Genomic DNA, 17,617 nt, shown 5'->3' with positions numbered 1-17,617 from the left:
AGGGAACGTGGGGGAGGAATCCTGCCCAACCAGGACATTTTTGGTTGCAAAAAGCAGTCTCGTTTAAATTTCCCCAGGAGAAAGCGGGTTCATTGGAAAGATAAACATGCACCGAGCAGACTTCAGGAATTGAGGCCAAGTCCGGGCCAGCCTCTCTTTCATCTCCTGACTTTGTCTTTCTGATTCTGCGCGCGCGCGCGCGCACACACACACACACACACACACACACACACACACACACACAGGCTTACCTTTCCCAGCCTCTGTTCAGATCTTAATCCATAGTTTCTCCTTCCTCATAACTTTAGAACCTACAGGGCTCGCTGTAGACCAGCGAGACACCCAAGAGAAAAGTGGTTAGTGACAATCAGTTTACAGGCCACGCAGCTGTGGGGTACGTTACAGTGGCAGGGAGGCTTCCTGGAAGAAAGAATTGTAGACTGAGACCTAGGGATGAACGACCAGCCAAACACCCATCCACTGGGAAACCCCTTCCGAGAGTCTATGTGATAAGCACCGCTTTGGCACAAAAGAACCAAAGTTGGGTGTGGTGGTTTACTCCTTTAATCCCAGCACTCAGCAGAGCCCTGAGCTCAGGACTGGCGTGGTCTTGGTAGTGAGGTCCAGGCCAGCCAAAGATATGGACATCTACATCTACATATGTATGAGCAGCATATAGAGAGATGGACAGACAGACAGACAGACCCTGGCTCACAGAACTGCTGAAACAATCCCCTGCTTTCACAGAGCGACAGTCTGAGGAGAGCGAGTGAGGGAAGGGCGCCAAGTAGAGAACAGGCAAGGAGAGAGCTGCCCTCAGGTGGCAGCCTCTGAGATGAGATAAAAGGTCTAGGGGGTTAGAACATATCAGGCAGGTAAAGCTTCGAGGTTAAACTGATACGATGGAGGAGGAGCTGGAGAGATAGCTTAGCAGTTAAGAGAACTTGCTGCTCTTGCAGAGGTCCCAGGTTGGGTTCCCAGCACCGATATTGGGTAGCTCACAAACACACACACACACACACACACACACACACAGAGTTCCTGGGGATGCAGTGCTTTCTTCTGGCCTCCATGGGCCCCTGTACACGCATGGAGCAATAAGTGCACTCAGGCACACACACATACACATATGTTTCTTTAAAATCGCTGTACATAGATGGAGGAAACAGGGAAGAGCAAGTCCGCAAGGGCAGCCGGGCTTCAGCCAGCTGTGTGGCCAGGATAGAATGGCCCAAAGGAGACGGGCAGGGCCTTCAAGCCTGCTTCAGTCGAAGGGTGTTCAGCAGCTTCACCAGATATGGAGAACATTCATTCCAAGCATGATCAAAACACATAGAAAGACCCAAGGGGGAAAAAACAAGCAAACACAGCCGCCATAGCACAGAACAGATGAGGGGTGATGAGGTCAGGAAGGTGGGTGGGACCAAAGCTTTGCCTTGTGTGCACAGTTGTAAGGCTTAAGACAGGTCCTGGGGGTGGGGACTGGCATAGAATCAACTTCTCTGGGTGGGATACAGACTGGAAAGCCAGGCTGGAGCCCCAGGAGAGGGTCCAGGACTATAGGGGGTGGAAAGAGGTGGGTGAGGAAGGAGGGGACTTGCAAACGGTAGCCTAGCTGGAGGACAGTGGGAGCAACGGATGAGAGACGGTGGGAGAGCTGCTGTACTCTGGACAGGGAAGATGCTCAGGAACCCAGAGATTCCCAGGGAGCTGCTGTACTCTGGACAGGGAAGATGCTCAGGAACCCAGAGATTCCCAGGGAGCTGCTGTACTCTGGACAGGGAAGATGTTCAGGAACCCAGAGATTCCCAGGGAGCTGCTGTACTCTGGACAGGGAAGATCTTCAGGAACCCAGAGATTCCCAGGGAACTGCTGTACTCTGGACAGGGAAGATGTTCAGGAACCCAGAGATTCCCAGGAAGCTGCTGTACTCTGGACAGGAAAGATGCTCAGGAACCCAGAGATTCCCAGGGAGCTGCTGTACTCTGGACAGGGAAGATGTTCAGGAACCCAGAGATTCCCAGGGAGCTGCTGTACTCTGGACAGGGAAGATGTTCAGGAACCCAGAGATTCCCAGGAGCTCCCTCCCAGGAGAAGGACACTTGAACTGTATGTGCAGCATTGTGGAGCTGGTCAAGATGAAAGTTCTACAGGAGCAGTACAACCCTCACCAAGGCCTGGCGGCAGTAAACGCTCCCCGTGTTCCAAGTGACACCGCATTTAGTGCTGTTTAGGGTTTCCAGGTGGGAAGCCATCAGACAGGGAGTTTCAGAAAAGGTGAAACCATGGCATGCAAGGACTTGAAGGTGTCAGCACCAAGCTGAGAGTGTGGGACCTGGTCCTGGGGCCTGGCAGCTAGGGCTGGTGAGAGAAGAGGCTCAGCCCTTGGCACCCACTGGACCTCCCTTTCTCCTGGGCAGGTACTTCATGAACATCACCTGGGATAACCGAGACTACTCCTTCAATGAAGACGGCTTTCTGGTGAACCCTTCACTGGTGGTCATCTCCCTCACCAGGGACAGGACATGGGAAGTGGTGAGTGGCCCAGACTCCAGGCACCCGTGGGAGGGCACCTGGATCCCTGGATCTGAGGAAGGAGGCTGGGGACTGGACCCCAGATCTGAGGGAGGAGAGACAGGTCTAGACTCCGAGGTCCTATCGAAAGTCATAATTGAAGGCCCAGGTTCTGGTCTGAAGGAGGAAGGAGCAAGGAATCTGGGTTCTGGAGGAAGATGGGACCCACAGTCCAGAAAAGCCAGGACACCCTGGAATGCCCCCAGGAAGCATGACTTGTTTCTTTGTTTTTGTTTTTTTCCCCCAAGGTGGGCAGCTGGGAACAACAGACCCTCCGCCTCAAGTACCCGTTATGGTCCCGCTATGGCCGCTTCCTGCAGCCAGTGGATGACACACAGCACCTCACCGTGGCCACACTGGAGGAGAGACCCTTTGTCATTGTGGAGCCAGCGGACCCCATCAGTGGCACTTGCATTAGAGACTCAGTCCCCTGCCGGACCCAGCTCAACCGTACCCACAGGTGACAGCCCCAGATCCAGCTGGTTCAGCTTCCTCTTCCCCCAGAGGTACAGCGTGTGGTCAGGCCCCAGCTCCTCGGACCTCCGGCTGGGTGACCTGGGGGATGCTTCAGTCTCCCAAGAAAGCAGGAGCCATAGTTTTAGCTGCTGCTTGTCCCTCACCTCATGGGAGCGCCTAACAGTGGTCCCCAACCTCTCCAAGCTTGCTCGCTCCCCGCAGTCCTCCGCCTGACGCTCCCCGCCCGGAGAAGCGGTGCTGCAAGGGCTTCTGCATTGACATTCTGAAGAGGCTGGCGCACACCATTGGCTTCAGCTATGACCTCTACCTGGTCACCAATGGCAAGCATGGCAAGAAGATCGATGGAGTCTGGAACGGCATGATTGGTGAGGTAAGAGGCGGGGCAGAACCTGTGGGCGAGGAACCTGAGGATTCTAGGGAGCGGGGGCGTGGCCAAGGGAGACTGCTGGGCTTGCTAAGGGTGCAGCCTGAGGTGGGCTGAGGGCTGAGGGCATCTTCAGAGGTACAGCCAAGAGAACTGCAAGTTCTGAGAGCGTCAGAAGGGAGCTTGGAGAAAGGACTCGAAGGGTGGCGCTCCTGGGAAGTGGGGGTGGGAGGACAGAATTCATGGGAAGGGCCTTTGGAGGGTGGAACTCCAAGAAGGGGGCAGATGGGGAGGCTGGATCCCTAGCCTTAAGCAAGTGAAGTGGATGTGGGTGGGTAGAGGAGCCCTGCTCCTGCTTCTGCTCTCTCTCTCCCTTACTTCCCCTGCCCCTCTGTTCCCCTCCTCACTCATCAGCCAGACCTCCTAGCCTGTCTCCCACACCATCACTGTCTCCCAGGGTCAGGCTTTGCCCAGCGCTGGCCTCTGTCCCCTGAGCTGCTTCCCTTGCCAACTCCTCGATCCACCCCAGGTGTTCTATCAGCGTGCGGACATGGCCATCGGCTCTCTTACCATCAATGAGGAGCGGTCCGAGATCGTGGACTTCTCCGTCCCCTTTGTAGAGACAGGCATCAGCGTCATGGTGGCACGCAGCAATGGCACTGTGTCCCCCTCTGCCTTCCTCGGTGAGCCAGCCAGGACAGGGATTCACACTTAGCCAAGGCCAGGACAACTGCCTCAAAGAGTGTGGGCCCTGGGTCCTGTTCCAGGGTTACCTGCGCTGGTGTCTGACTCCCATGAAGGACCCTCACTTCCAAGCTCCAGGCTCCTGATCCATACACTGGGAGAAATCCTTTCTCTGGCAGGGATTTCAGCGGGAAGCTCAGCCAGCGTGAGCTCAGGAGCCCTCGGTTGCAGTGCCTGCCACAGCTCTGATCCTGGATTTGCACTCAGTAGTTGTTTGACTCTTTTGTTTACTTTGGTTTGGTTTGGGTTTTTTGTTTTGTTTTGCTTTTCCAGATAGGGTCTCTCTATCTAGTTCTGGCTTTACAAGAACTCAGAACTCAGAGAGATCCACCTGCCTCTGCTTTCTGAGTACTGGGATTAAAGGTGTGCCCCACCACACCCAACCGGATTTTTGGTTTTGTTTCATTTTACTTCAAGATTTATTTTTGTTTTATGTGCACTGGTGTTTTCCCTGCATGTATGCCTGTGTGTGGGTGCCACATCCCTGGAGCTGGAGTTACAGACAGGTGTGAGCTGCATGTATGACTGTGTTAGGGTGCCACATCCCCTGGAGCTGGGGTTACAGACAGGTGTGAGCTGCCATGTGGGTGCTGGGAATTGAACCCGGGTCCTCTGGAAAAACAGCCAGTGCTCTTAACCAGTAAGTCATCTCTCCAGCCCAGTAGTTTTTTTTCGAGACAGGGTTTCTCTGTGTAGCTCTGACTGTCCTAGAACTTGCTCTGTAGACCATGCTGGCCTCAAACTCACATATATTTACTCATTTCCACCTCCCAAATGCTGGGATTAAAGGCATGCACAAAACCACCACCAGGGAGATTTTTGTTTCTGTTTTTTGAGATATGGACTTACTATGTAGCTTAGGTTGACCTTGAACATGCAACCACTCTTTTAAATCTCTGTCTCCTGAACTCAAGGATTTATTTATTTATTTCTTCTTTCTTTCTTTCTTTCTTTCTTTCTTTCTTTCTTTCTTTCTTTTTAAAGATGGCCTTCCAAGGCTAGGTATACCCAGGCTCAAAAATGAGGAGGGATTTTGTTTGTTTGTTTATTTGTTTGTTTGTTTAGTGTTTTTCCAGTGCAGGAGATTGAATCTAAGACCTGGAGGACCATGGTGACTAAGACAGACAAATTCTTACCTCCTAGGAGCTGCCTGCCTCCTTAGGGGGTACAGACTAGACCAGTTCCCATGGTAATAGATACCATAAAAAATCAGGCTGATGTGAAGAGAGAGAGAGAGGCACAGGGTAGAGGTTGATGTGGGTAGGAGAGAGAGGCCTTCTTGAAGAAGGAATCTCACCTTTGTAAAGATTTGAAAAAAAAAAGACCACTGGAGGCAGGCAGCAACCAGCATGGAGGGTGTGAGGACTGCCTGAGACCGCAGCTGGCCTGTGTGGCTGGTGAGGAGCCGGGTGAAAGGGTGGCCAGAAGGCTGAGCGGGAGGTGTATCTGGCTGGACTGGGACTCTAATACTAAGTCTGGGCCTTATTCTTTCTGGTGGCAAGGGCTTAACTTCAGAAGGTAATGAGGATATGTGCTCGCTGTGAGTTGATGATAGCCCTGTGGGAGCAGGAAGCTGGCAGGGGTAGGGGCTGCCGCAGTGACCCTGACACAAAGGATGAAGATGTGCAGGAAGCTGGTGGGGTGGGGGCTGCCGCAGTGACCCCGACACAAAGGATGAAGATGTACAGGAAGCTGGTGGGGTGGGGGCTGCCGCAGTGACCCCTCGACACTAAGGATGAAGATGTGCAGAAGCATGGCGGCAAGGTCGGATGGATGCAGGTTTGGGGTGGTCAGGAAGCCACATTGTGGTACCTTGTGTAGAAACACCATCTCTGGAAGGTCGGATGGATGCGGGTTTGGGGTGGTCAGAAAGCCACATTGTGGTACCTTGTGTAGAAACACCATCTCTGGAGACAGCAGACATGGGCAAGAGAACAAGGCTAGCAGGTCACTTCTGTTCCCCTTTTGCTCTGGCCATCTAAGCAAGGCTCCTCAGAGAGAGAGAGAGGACAGAAGGAGAAAGATCCTTTCCCTTGGGGACCAGGCTTGTTCCTTGCTGACCATGGGGGTGTGGAGGACAGGCCCAAGGAGCTTGAGGAGCAGGAGCAAGGAGCGGGGGCAAAATTTGTCATCTATGACCAAAAAAGATGGATGGCAAGGAGTGTGGCCTGGGGCTGGGTTGTCATGGGTGCCCAGATGCAGAGCCTGGGGTGGCAGAATAGCCCCTGAGGGGAAGCTAAGAGGTGAAGATTCAGACCCTGGGCTCAGGGAGCATTTAGAAGACTGCTAGACTAGGGGGTGAGAGCCACAGAAATGGTCCCGGTAGCTCTTGGGATGTACTGATAGGCTGTCCGTGGAGTGGGCACCAGAAAAGGGAACAGATGGATGGAGTCAACTGGGCTCCACCTGGTCCCCTAAGCCCCTGCTCGGCTGACACCTCCCGTGTCCCCAGAGCCCTACAGCCCCGCTGTGTGGGTGATGATGTTCGTCATGTGCCTCACCGTGGTTGCCGTCACCGTTTTCATCTTTGAGTACCTCAGTCCTGTGGGCTATAACCGCAGCCTGGCCACGGGCAAACGTAAGTCCCCTTCCTGCCTGACCCTATGCAGAACTATATTTCCCAGTAGCCCCTGGAGTAGAGCTAAAAACGGCAGTCCTTTCTCCTCTCCTGGGGAGTGGAAGGAATGTGAGGTCCCTTCCTGTCCTGGCCCCCACAGGCCCTGGTGGCTCAACCTTCACCATCGGGAAATCCATCTGGCTGCTGTGGGCCCTGGTGTTCAACAACTCGGTGCCAGTGGAGAATCCGCGGGGCACCACCAGCAAGATCATGGTTCTGGTGTGGGCCTTCTTCGCCGTCATCTTCCTCGCCAGCTACACAGCCAATCTGGCTGCCTTCATGATCCAGGAGGAGTATGTGGACACCGTGTCTGGGCTCAGTGACCGAAAGGTGCGTACAGGGGTAGGCCAGCTGGCTGGTCACCTGCCCCAGAACAGAGAGGTTCCAGAGTAGTAGAGATGGGAGGTTTGGAAGAGGATGAATGATTTAAATGGTCCGGGGGAAGAGGGTGTCCCCAGTGTCCCAGGAGCTGCAATGCCTCCTCGCACTGCAATGAAGACGTCATTCGTGTCGCAGCTAATCCACGGGAGACTGTGCTTGAGGAGATTCGCCAGCCAGGAGTTACTATAAGTGTAATAACACAACATCAGGATGTCCAGGAGTCAATCTCGGGCTAATGATGCAGGCCTATAATCACTGCCCTCCAGAGGTGGACCATGAGTTCAAGGACAAGCTGGCTACGTAGTGAGTCCCTGTCTCAAATAAGAACAGCAGTCAAATCAACTCCAGATTTTTACTAATTAGATTCAACATGCATAAAACCATCCATCAAAGCACTCAGAATGCCCACCCTCTGGGCTTGTGCTCTTGCCGTGTGGCGCCAGCCACAGAACATAGGGATAGCAGCTGTGAGGGACACTGTGAGGTTACAGTAGCTACCCAGCCTCTCAGACTGTTGGTGGGTTGTGGGGTAGATGGGATAGGTTGCATTGAGCATTGTTTTCAGTGGAATAAAGATAGAATAGCAGACTAAACAGAAACCATACATTACATACCATACCTTACATATAGCAAGGGGAGTGTGGTTCTGTCTGCACTCTGAGCCAGCACACCCCTGTGCCTACATTAGTGCTTACTCCAGAGCCAGCAAACTAAGGGCTGGCTCTCCAGAATGGGGCATTGGATTTGGGAGTTTCCTAGAGGCTACCTTAACAATTCCCCTTCTGTTCAGTTCCAGAGGCCCCAGGAGCAATACCCACCCCTGAAGTTTGGGACGGTGCCCAACGGGTCCACAGAGAAGAACATCCGCAGCAACTACCCTGACATGCACAGTTACATGGTGCGCTACAACCAGCCGCGAGTGGAGGAGGCTCTCACGCAGCTCAAGGCAGGGTCAGCGCAGACTCGGGCAATAGGGCCTCGAGCGTTTGGGGAGGGGTGGGGCCCGCGTCTGAGGTCAGCCTGGGGCAGTTCACTAAGGGGGCCTGGAAGACTCAGAGCTTCAGTGCTTTGTAACCGTTTCTTGTACGTAGAGTCAGGATCATAAAGGCAGCTCCTTGGTAGAAGAACGAAGTTTGGTCAGGAGTGGTGGCATGTGCCTTTAATTCTGCCATTTGGAATTAAAGTGAGGGCAGCACTTGGTGAGTTCCAGCCCAGCCAGGGCTTCATACTGAGACCCTGTCTTTTTTTTTAATATTTATTTATTTATTATGTATACAATATTCTGTGTGCATGTCTGCAGGCCAGAAGAGGGCACCAGACCTCTTTACAGATGGGTGTGAGCCACCATGTGGTTGTCGGGAATTGAACTCAGGACCTTTGGAAGAGCAGGCAATGCTCTTAACCACTGAGCCATCTCTCCAGGCCCCCCTGAGACCCTGTCTTAAAACGACCAGAACAACATAGTTAATACCCACCGAACAGTGGCCAGAGCATGGTGGCTCTCTGTAGACAGATATTTCTTTGAGCTGCCAGCTCACAAAAATGACATGACTTATTATTAGTTATGAAAGCTTGGCCTGTAGCTTAGGCTTGTCCCACTAGCTCCTATAACTTAAATTAACCCATTTCTATTCATCTATGTTTTGTCTCATGGGCTTTTTACCTCTCTTCCATCCTGTACCTCCTGCTTCCTCTCCATCCCTTCTGGGTCTTCCTGTACCTAGACTCATCTCCTCTTCTCAGAAGGCCCGCCCATCTCCTCCTGCCTAGCTATTGGCCCTTCAGCTCTTTATCAACCAACTGGAAGGCGCCTTGGCAGAGCCACATCCGCACACACAGATTACTCCACGACGGCTTTGCCATAGTTACTGTGCCATTATCATCAGTTCTGAACTCTGCAGTGAATATCTGGGTTACAGGAAAGGGTCTGTATTTTTTTATGTTAGCTCCGTAAATCATAGGGATACAGTTAAATTTAGTCCCTAGAGTGTAGCACCCGGATATGGCAAACCTAGTTTAGATCCTGGGTTGTGGTTCAGTTGTAGAGGGCTGGTCTGGTGTGCCCCAAACCCAGGGTCTGTTCCCCAGCACTGTCGTTTCCTAGGTTGAGTGCCCCTCCTTTATTTAGTCTTTCAGCATGGTTTTTTTCTTATTGCCTTTTTGTGCTGGACTAATATTAGACAGACATTTCCTGTTCTCAGTTACTGAGGGTCTAGGGTGAAAAATGAGTATCAAACACACAAACTGGCAGGGTCACTGGGCATCAGAGTGGGCCCCTCGGCAGGGTCACTGGGTGTCAGAGTGGGCCCCTCGGCAGGGTCACTGGGTGTCAGAGTGGGCCCCTCGGCAGGATCACTGGGTGTCAGAGTGGGCCCCTCGGCAGGGTCACCGGGCGTCAGAGTGGGCCCCTCGGCAGGGTCACCGGGCGTCAGAGTGGGCTCCTCGGCAGGATCACTGGGTGTCAGAGTGGGCTCCTCGGCAGGGTCACCGGGCATCAGAGTGGGCTCCTCGGCAGGGTCACCGGGCATCAGAGTGGGCTCCTCGGCAGGGTCACATCACCATATATCAGGTGGCCTTCTAGGAAGAGGGAGTGTGTCCACGCTCTCAGGGTAGACGCAGAGCCGTGTGGAGGGACATCTGGACGAGTAGGTGGCTGGAGGGCAGAGAGTAGGACGGGTGGTGACCCCTGAGGACATCAGAGTTGGCTCTTGTGACAAAGTGGTGAGACACCTTTGTAGGAGATTAAGCAAAGAAGCCTCCGTTCTTGTCCCCAAGTGTCCTTCACTGCAGGGGGGAATGGTAGAGGGGCCATAAGGGAGCAGGAACAATGTGGAGGCCATTATGTCGTCTAGAAACTTCCTTCCTCAACTCATCTTCCTGCTTGCCCCTCCAGCAGCCGTCCTGGCTGGATCTGTTACCCCTTTGTCTCAGTGGATTGTTGAGCGCGTCTGCGGTAGGCACAGTATAGGGTCAGCCTAGGCCCGCAGCTGAAGTCTTCATGAACACATTCCAGAGCAGTTCTGGGGGAGGTTTGTACTTGGAAACCATGGTCGGCAGCAAGCAGATTCCTGGGTTGGTAGGATTTTAAAGCCAGTTTTAAGACACTGGTTTCTGTGTCTCCTGGGATGGCAAATCCAGGGAGCCAATCATGGTGGTTCATGACTGCCGGAACTCTATTGAGAGATTCAGGGCATTCTGAACTACATAGTGAAGCCCTGTCTCCAAAAAAAAAATAAATAAATAAATAAAATTTGCTAGGCTAGCAGGACAATTTAAATATATAAACTCTCTACACATTTCTGCTCTGCCAAACTTGTGGTTTTGACCTTCGTGCTCATTTGGTTGCCTCGTGGTCACAGGAAGGCTGTTGCTGCTCTGCGCAGCACACCCTAGTTCCAAACATGGAGGGTCTTCACCTGGAAACCCTGTCTCAGGGACTTCGGTGTTTATAAGATCCTATCAAGCAGCCATACGCAGTTGTCAGGGACACCGGAAAGATGGACGTGTAAGCTGAGGATGAGGCTGTGACCTGAGGTGTGCTCTTGCCATCCGCCGAGTCCCGCCCCATGCTTTAGCCCAGCAAAGTTCTTTAGTAGCTCTCCATCTCTGCCTCTCTATCCTCTCTTTCTGTGGTCACACAGACTCTGTACCTAAACTTTCTATGAACCAGTGAGCCTCCCCTTGGGCCGGGCTTCAGCACTCCCTATCAGGCAACTCCGTTTTGCCTCCTGCAGTGCATGTTCTGGCCGTCAACCCTTGGTGGGTGCCTCCTTCTCCACCCTCCTCCTGCAGTGCATGTTCTGTGGGTGCCTCCTTCCCCACCCTCCTCATGCACCCACTATTCATATGGCAGGTGTTGCTGAGAATCCAGGCAAGCACCCTGAAAACTTCCCAGGACTCTATGCTATGGAAAACTTTGTACGGTGAGCTAGGGAACCAGCATGGTAGCCTTCCTGCCTTGACAGATAACTCTGAACAACCCAAAAGGAATGTCACTGATGGCTCCTTCCATTCCCGGGGTTACAAGGATTGACTGGCCTGCCTTTCCCTAAAGCTGAATTCTTGCCTTTCCTTTCTTCAAGGGTGCCCACCATCGCTGGCGCACACCCCCAGTTGCTCAGACCTCTCCCTTGTTGAGGAGGGTTAGAATGGGTGTGGAGGTTTTTCAAAGTACCAGGTTCCCAGAGCAGAACCTAAAAGAACTGTTCCAGTGGGTATGACCCTCAGCCTCAGGGGCTCCATGCTCTGTGGGGGACACAGAAAAAGAGCCTGCTCCCCAAGGATCGGACACAGCAAGTTCCTTGTTTGCCTTGGGTATTTTTGTTTTGTTTTAATTTAGTTTTTGAGACTGGTCTCATTAGGTAGCTCTGGCTGATCTGGAACTCACAGAGATCCGCCCGCCTCAGCCTCTGGAGTGCTGAGTCAGAATTGGACTCCTGGCCCACTCATCAGCTTTTTTGGCAAATGTTCCCTAAGTACCTCTAATGCTTTAGTAGTTCCTCGGCCTGATGCCCAAGTCCCCATCCACTTGTAATTTCCATTGGAGACGGGGAGACAGTGGGGTGGGCAAGGCTACAGAGCCGCTTGCTGTACAAGCCTGAGGGCTTGGGTTCAAATCCTCAGGACTCAAATAAAAGCTAGGAGTGGCAGCATGTGCCTGTAACCCCAGCACTGCCAGGGTGAAGACAGGTGCTCACCAGCCACACTCTCTGATGGAAGAGCTCCAGGCTCAGGGAGGAGCCATGGTTGGAGAGATCGCTTACAGGCACTAAACAAGTGTTAAGGAGCTTCCATCGCCAGCATCTGCACAGAAAGCTTGGTGCACCGGTGTGATCACCTGTAACCCAGCACTGTGCGGGACACAGGGACAAAACGGCTGGGCTTGCTAGCTGCTCGCCTAGTTCCAGGATTTGTAAGAGACCCTGTCTCATGGGAATGACGTGGAGTGTGCCAGAGCAGATGACACTCTGTCTGCCTCTGGGCTCCGTGCACTTCACAGGCACACAAACGCCATCCACACTAACACACACACATTGAAGATGGACAGTAATTGAAGACATCCAATAATGACCTCTGGTTTCTACACACATGTGCACACACATCCACATACACATGTACATAACACGCACGCGCACACGAGAGAGAGAGAGAGGTGGGAGGCATCTGAAGTCATCTCAGCTCCTGGCATCTAGACAGAAGCACCTGTTCTTTTAGCTGCCGTTTGCCTCTGTGCTGAGGCCCTGTGGTTCTCATCCCCAGGGCCTGGCATTCCGTTAGTTTTTGGGAACAGCAACAGCAGCACCACCTGGGTTTGAAGGATCTGTGAATCTGATGCACCCGTTAGCCAGTGCGCTTCTGCCTTCGCCTCCCTCCTGGGGCGGCAGCTCTGGCTCAGGTCTCTTAGGCTGCTGCCTCCGTTCCTTTCCACCCTGAAGCTGGGAGAGGCCTTCATGGCCTCCTTCCCTCTGTCATGAAATGGTGTGTTTGCTTAGCACATCATAGTTCAGGTTGACATACAGGCCTCGTCCTCCTTAAGTCAGTGTTGTTCCATTCCCTTCATCCTTCCTTCTGGAACAGGGCTGTGAGCTAAGTGTAAGTCAGGAAAAGACGGATGTGAGGTTAATCTCATGCTTGTCACTCTAACTCAGAATGTTATCTCTCTAACATGCACTTAATTAATCTAAGCCCTGACTAAACACCTGACCTTTGGAGGGTCCCAGGCGTATTTTATGCTCCCATTGCACTTTGATTTGGACTTGCGAAATCTCCTTTTTCTTTTCTTCCTTTCTTTTTATTATTACTACAGCTTTTGGACACAGGGTCTCACCATGTAGCCCTGGCTGGTCTGGAACTCGCGGAGATCCTGTTGTCTCTATCTCGCAAGTGCACTACCACTTGGTTCTGAACTTGTCAGTGTTTTGAAAAGATTTATTATATCTACAGTGTTTTGTCTGCATGTATTTCTGCAGGCCAGAAGAGAGCACCAGATCTCATTACAGATGGTTGTGAGCCACCATGTGGTTGCTGGAAATTGAACTCAGGACCTCTGGAAGAGCAGCCAATGCTCTTAACCCCTGAGCTATCTCCCCAGCTCCAACTTGTCAGACTTTTAGTGTCCAACCTCCCCTGGATAGTCGCATCACATTCAACTCTCTATCCACTGTTATTTTCCTGCTCCTTCTCATTTTTTTAGCATCATAAAATTTTTATTTTGCCAAAAATTTTACTTTCCAACTTCCATGAGGCAACTCCTTGGGGCTGGGGCTAGGGCACAGTGGTACAGTACTTGTCCAGCATGAGCCAGCTCTGAGTTCCACTCCCAGGGCACATAACAAATAAATAAGCCATATAAGCTTTAAAAAACCCTGGACAGTGGTTGTGCATCCCTTATTCCCAGTACTCAGGAGGCAGACGCAGGAGGATCTCTGAGTTTGAGGCCAGCCTGGTCTATAGAGCAAGTTTCAGAACAGCCAAGGATACACAGAGAAACACTGTCTCAAGAAAATCAAAAGAAAAAAAAAAGAAAGAAGGAAAAGAAACCTCCCCTCATTTTTATCTTTTTTCCTTCTCTCTTCTTCATGCCCCAGTCCTCCTCCTCCCATTTCTTCCTCACCACTCCCTTCCTTTTCTTCTTCTCCCCTCTTCTTCTGTCTTCTCCTTTCCTCTTTCTTGTCTTCCCCTTCGTTATTCCCTCATCTCCTGCACACAGGTGTCACACTGAGATCATGGTTCTGATCCAATCCTAAGAACCCCATCAGAACCCAGGCTTCTCTGCCTACCCCGGGTACCTCTGTTGATTTAATTCACTGTCGGAGCCATCTCGTCAGCTAAAAGTCTGGGAACCCATGAAAGTATCCAGAGGGTGTGTGTTGGGGAGTGGACTCTCCTAGTGCTGCCCAGCAGGAATGTAGCCATAGTACCCTACAGGCACCCTGGGAGACAAAAAGAAACAAGTGAAGAGATTTTGTTTTTAAATGTGTTCTGCGGGACATAACATCACCATCATCATCACCATCATCATCACCATCATCACCACCATCATCACCATCATCACCACCATCATCATCATCACCATCATCATCATCATCACCACCATCATCATCATCACCATCATCACCATCACCATCATCATCACCACCATCATCATCATCACCATCATCACCACCATCATCATCATCACCATCACCATCATCACCACCATCATCATCATCACCATCATCATCACCACCATCATCATCATCACCATCATCACCACCATCATCATCATCACCATCATCACCACCATCATCATCATCACCATCATCATCATCATCACCACCATCATCATCATCACCATCATCATCACCATCATCATCATCATCACCACCATCATCATCATCACCATCATCACCACCATCATCATCATCACCATCACCATCATCACCACCATCATCATCATCACCATCATCACCATCATCACCACCATCATCATCATCATCATCATCACCACCATCATCATCATCACCACCACCATCATCACAGCCACCATCATCACCACCAACATCATCACCATCACTGTCACCATTATCACCGTCATCATCACCATCACCATCATCACCACCATCATCCCCATGGTCATCATCACCATCCATCAACATCATCACCATTGTCATCATCATCGTCACCACCATTACCGTCATCATCATCATCACCATCACCATCATTTATGCCCCCACAATGCTTAAGCATGCATGGGCAGCCTGTTTATGATTGTTCTCCAGTTGTTGCTATCCTGGGCAGTCCTAGATGCCAGTGTTATTGTCATACCCAAGGTTCCACAGTCTTGCTTCATGCTGTCTATCCAGCATTGTTGGGGCCTTCCTCTTCACCTTATCCCATGCACCCCTCTAAGCAGTGCTATCTACAGGTATCTGCTGTCATTCATTCTCATAACACGGACTAAGTATCTCAAGCACCACTGCAGCATCCTGTAGTTTACTTCCTTCTGTAGATGGAGATGTTTCTTAATGTCATGATTGCACAACCCGTCACTTCATGTGACACCTAGAACCCTCCTGAGACATGCCATCTCAAACACGTTCAGCCCTGGTTCTGAGGAGCGTTTCACTGTCCAGGCTTCAGAGTTGTAAAGAAGGCAGCTCAAGACAAGTGTCTCATAGACTTGTAATTTTGTTGTTGTTGTTATGTCTCTTGCTGACCAAACCTTTCCTAGCACCTGGAATGCGGCCCTCAGTATCCCTACCCACATTTTGACATCTGAAATAGTTCCCTCCTTTGAACTGAGGTTTCCTCCCAGACAGACAAAGTTGACAGCTTGAGGTTCTGATTCTTTATGACTGCTAAAATTCTTGTGTGCTCTTCCCATGTGTTGTATCTCAGTCTTCTCGATGTTTACTTTCATACCAAGGTTTTCACTGATTTCCACCACTCTATTGACCATGGCCTGCAGCTCATTTGGACTTTCAGCAAGCAGTGCTGTATCATCAGAGAAACGCAAGTTATTGATTCACACAGCACCTGTCTGCACACCTATCTCCACATCCTCCAGGGCTGTTGCTATTATTAATTCCAGGAATATATTAAAGATCAGTGGTGAGAGGACACATCCCTGCAACACTCCTACGATTGTTTTAAACTGATCACTTAGTTGTTGCAGGGAGGCTAGTTTGTCCCAGGCTGCTTAGCCCTGAAATAACCACACAGAAACTGTATTAATTAAATCACTGCTTGGTCCATTAGCTCTAGCTACTTATTGGCTAATGCTTACATATTAATTTAACCCATTTTTATTAATCTGTGTATTGCCACGTGGCAGTGGCTTACTGGCAAAGTTTCAGCATGTCTGTCTCTGGCAGCTCCATGACTTCTCTCTGACTCCGCCCTTCTTTCTCCCAGCATTCAGCCTAGCTTTCCCCACCTACCTAAATTCTGCCTTGCTACAGGTTCAAAGCAGTTTCTTTATTCATTAATGGTAATCACAGCACACAGAGGGGACTCCCACATCACTTAGTTCTTTGACTAATGCAAAGGGATCTTTATAGGTGTTTTCTAGTATTCTTATGATTTTCTCTGGGTGCCTGTAGAACCTTTCCTCCAAATGCTATCGAATGCCTTCCTGAAGTTGATGTAGTAGACATATAAGTCTTTTCCAAATTCTTCATATTTTTCTGCCATCTGAGCAATTGTATTTCTGTTAGCTATTGAACCCAGCAAGTCCAAAATGTTATTTGGTTTTTTGTTTTGTTTTGTTTTTTGTTTGTTTGGTTGGTTGGTTTTGGTTTTTTGAGGCAGGGTTTCTCTGTAGCTTTAGAGCCTATCTGAGAACTAGCTCTTGTAGATCAGACTGACCTCGAACTCAAGGAGATCTGCCTGCCTCTGCCTCCTGAGTGCTGGGATTAAAGGTGTGCACCACTACTGCCCGGCCCCCAAAATGTTATTTGGATACATCAGTACAAACATGATTTGGTTTGCATACACACACATATTTTTGGAGAGGATCTCTCTGTGTATTGCAGGCTGGCCTTGAACTCCTATCCTTCTGCCATGGCTTTCCACACAGTAGGATAACAGACCTTTAACACAGGCCAAGGAGTTGAGGCCTTCTACCTACGTTTCTCCAACACTTGGTCTTTGAAATCCAGTGTGCTGTTCAGTTCACAATGCAACTGAGCTCAGAGCTGCCCCATGCACAGGAGCAGGCAGGCATGACACCAGCACACAGCTAGCCATAGCAGCGTTAGCACACGGAACACATCAGCACACAGCTAGCCATGGCAGCGTTAGCACACGGAACACATCAGCACACAGCTGGCCATGGCAGCGTTAGCACACGGAACACATCAGCACACAGCTAGCCATGGCAGCATTAGCACATGGAACACATCAGCACATAGCTAACCATGGCTGCATTAGCACACGGAATACACCAACACATGGCTAGCCATGGCAGCATTAGCACACGGAACACATCAGCACACAGCTAGCCATGGCAGCGTTAGCACACGGAACACATCAGCACACAGCTAGCCATGGCAGCATTAGCACATGGAACACATCAGCACATAGCTAACCATGGCTGCATTAGCACACGGAATACACCAACACATGGCTAGCCATGGCAGTGTTAGCACACGGAACACATCAGCACACGGCTAGCCATGGCAGCGTTAGCACACGGAACACATTAGCACACAGCTAGCCATGGCAGCGTTAGCACACGGAACACATCAGCACACAGCTAGCCATGGCAGCGTTAGCACACGGAACACATCAGCACACAGCTGGCCATGGCAGCGTTAGCACACAGAACACACCAGCACATGGCTAGCCATAGCAGCGTTAGCACACAGAACACACCAGCACATGGCTAGCCATAGCAGCGTTAGCACACAGAACACACCAGTACGTGGCTAGCCATAGCAGCGTTAGCACACAGAACACACCAGTACGTGGATAGCCAT

The 17,617-nt window shown here is 51.0% G+C and overlaps 1 protein-coding gene across 3 annotated transcripts in view; it reads left to right on the top strand.

Moving 5' to 3' along the window:
• The window catches only part of Grin2d (glutamate ionotropic receptor NMDA type subunit 2D), a 40,108-nt gene that overhangs the window by 10,231 nt on the left and 12,260 nt on the right, over positions 1–17,617 (top strand). For 2 of the 3 annotated variants that reach the window (XM_075952691.1, XM_075952690.1), the window contains 7 exons: positions 2,421–2,535; positions 2,823–3,034; positions 3,253–3,421; positions 3,873–4,098; positions 6,612–6,737; positions 6,877–7,106; positions 7,948–8,108. In XM_075952691.1, the coding sequence (XP_075808806.1) occupies positions 2,421–2,535; positions 2,823–3,034; positions 3,253–3,421; positions 3,873–4,098; positions 6,612–6,737; positions 6,877–7,106; positions 7,948–8,108 (1,239 nt within the window). The remainder of the gene's footprint in view (positions 1–2,420; positions 2,536–2,822; positions 3,035–3,252; positions 3,422–3,872; positions 4,099–6,611; positions 6,738–6,876; positions 7,107–7,947; positions 8,109–17,617) is intronic. The other variant, XM_075952692.1, reaches the window with a different exon arrangement.

This window comes from Microtus pennsylvanicus, chromosome 18 (assembly GCF_037038515.1).
Source record: "Microtus pennsylvanicus isolate mMicPen1 chromosome 18, mMicPen1.hap1, whole genome shotgun sequence".
NCBI lineage: Eukaryota > Metazoa > Chordata > Mammalia > Rodentia > Cricetidae > Microtus > Microtus pennsylvanicus.
This window is presented reverse-complemented; position numbering and strand designations above follow the sequence as displayed.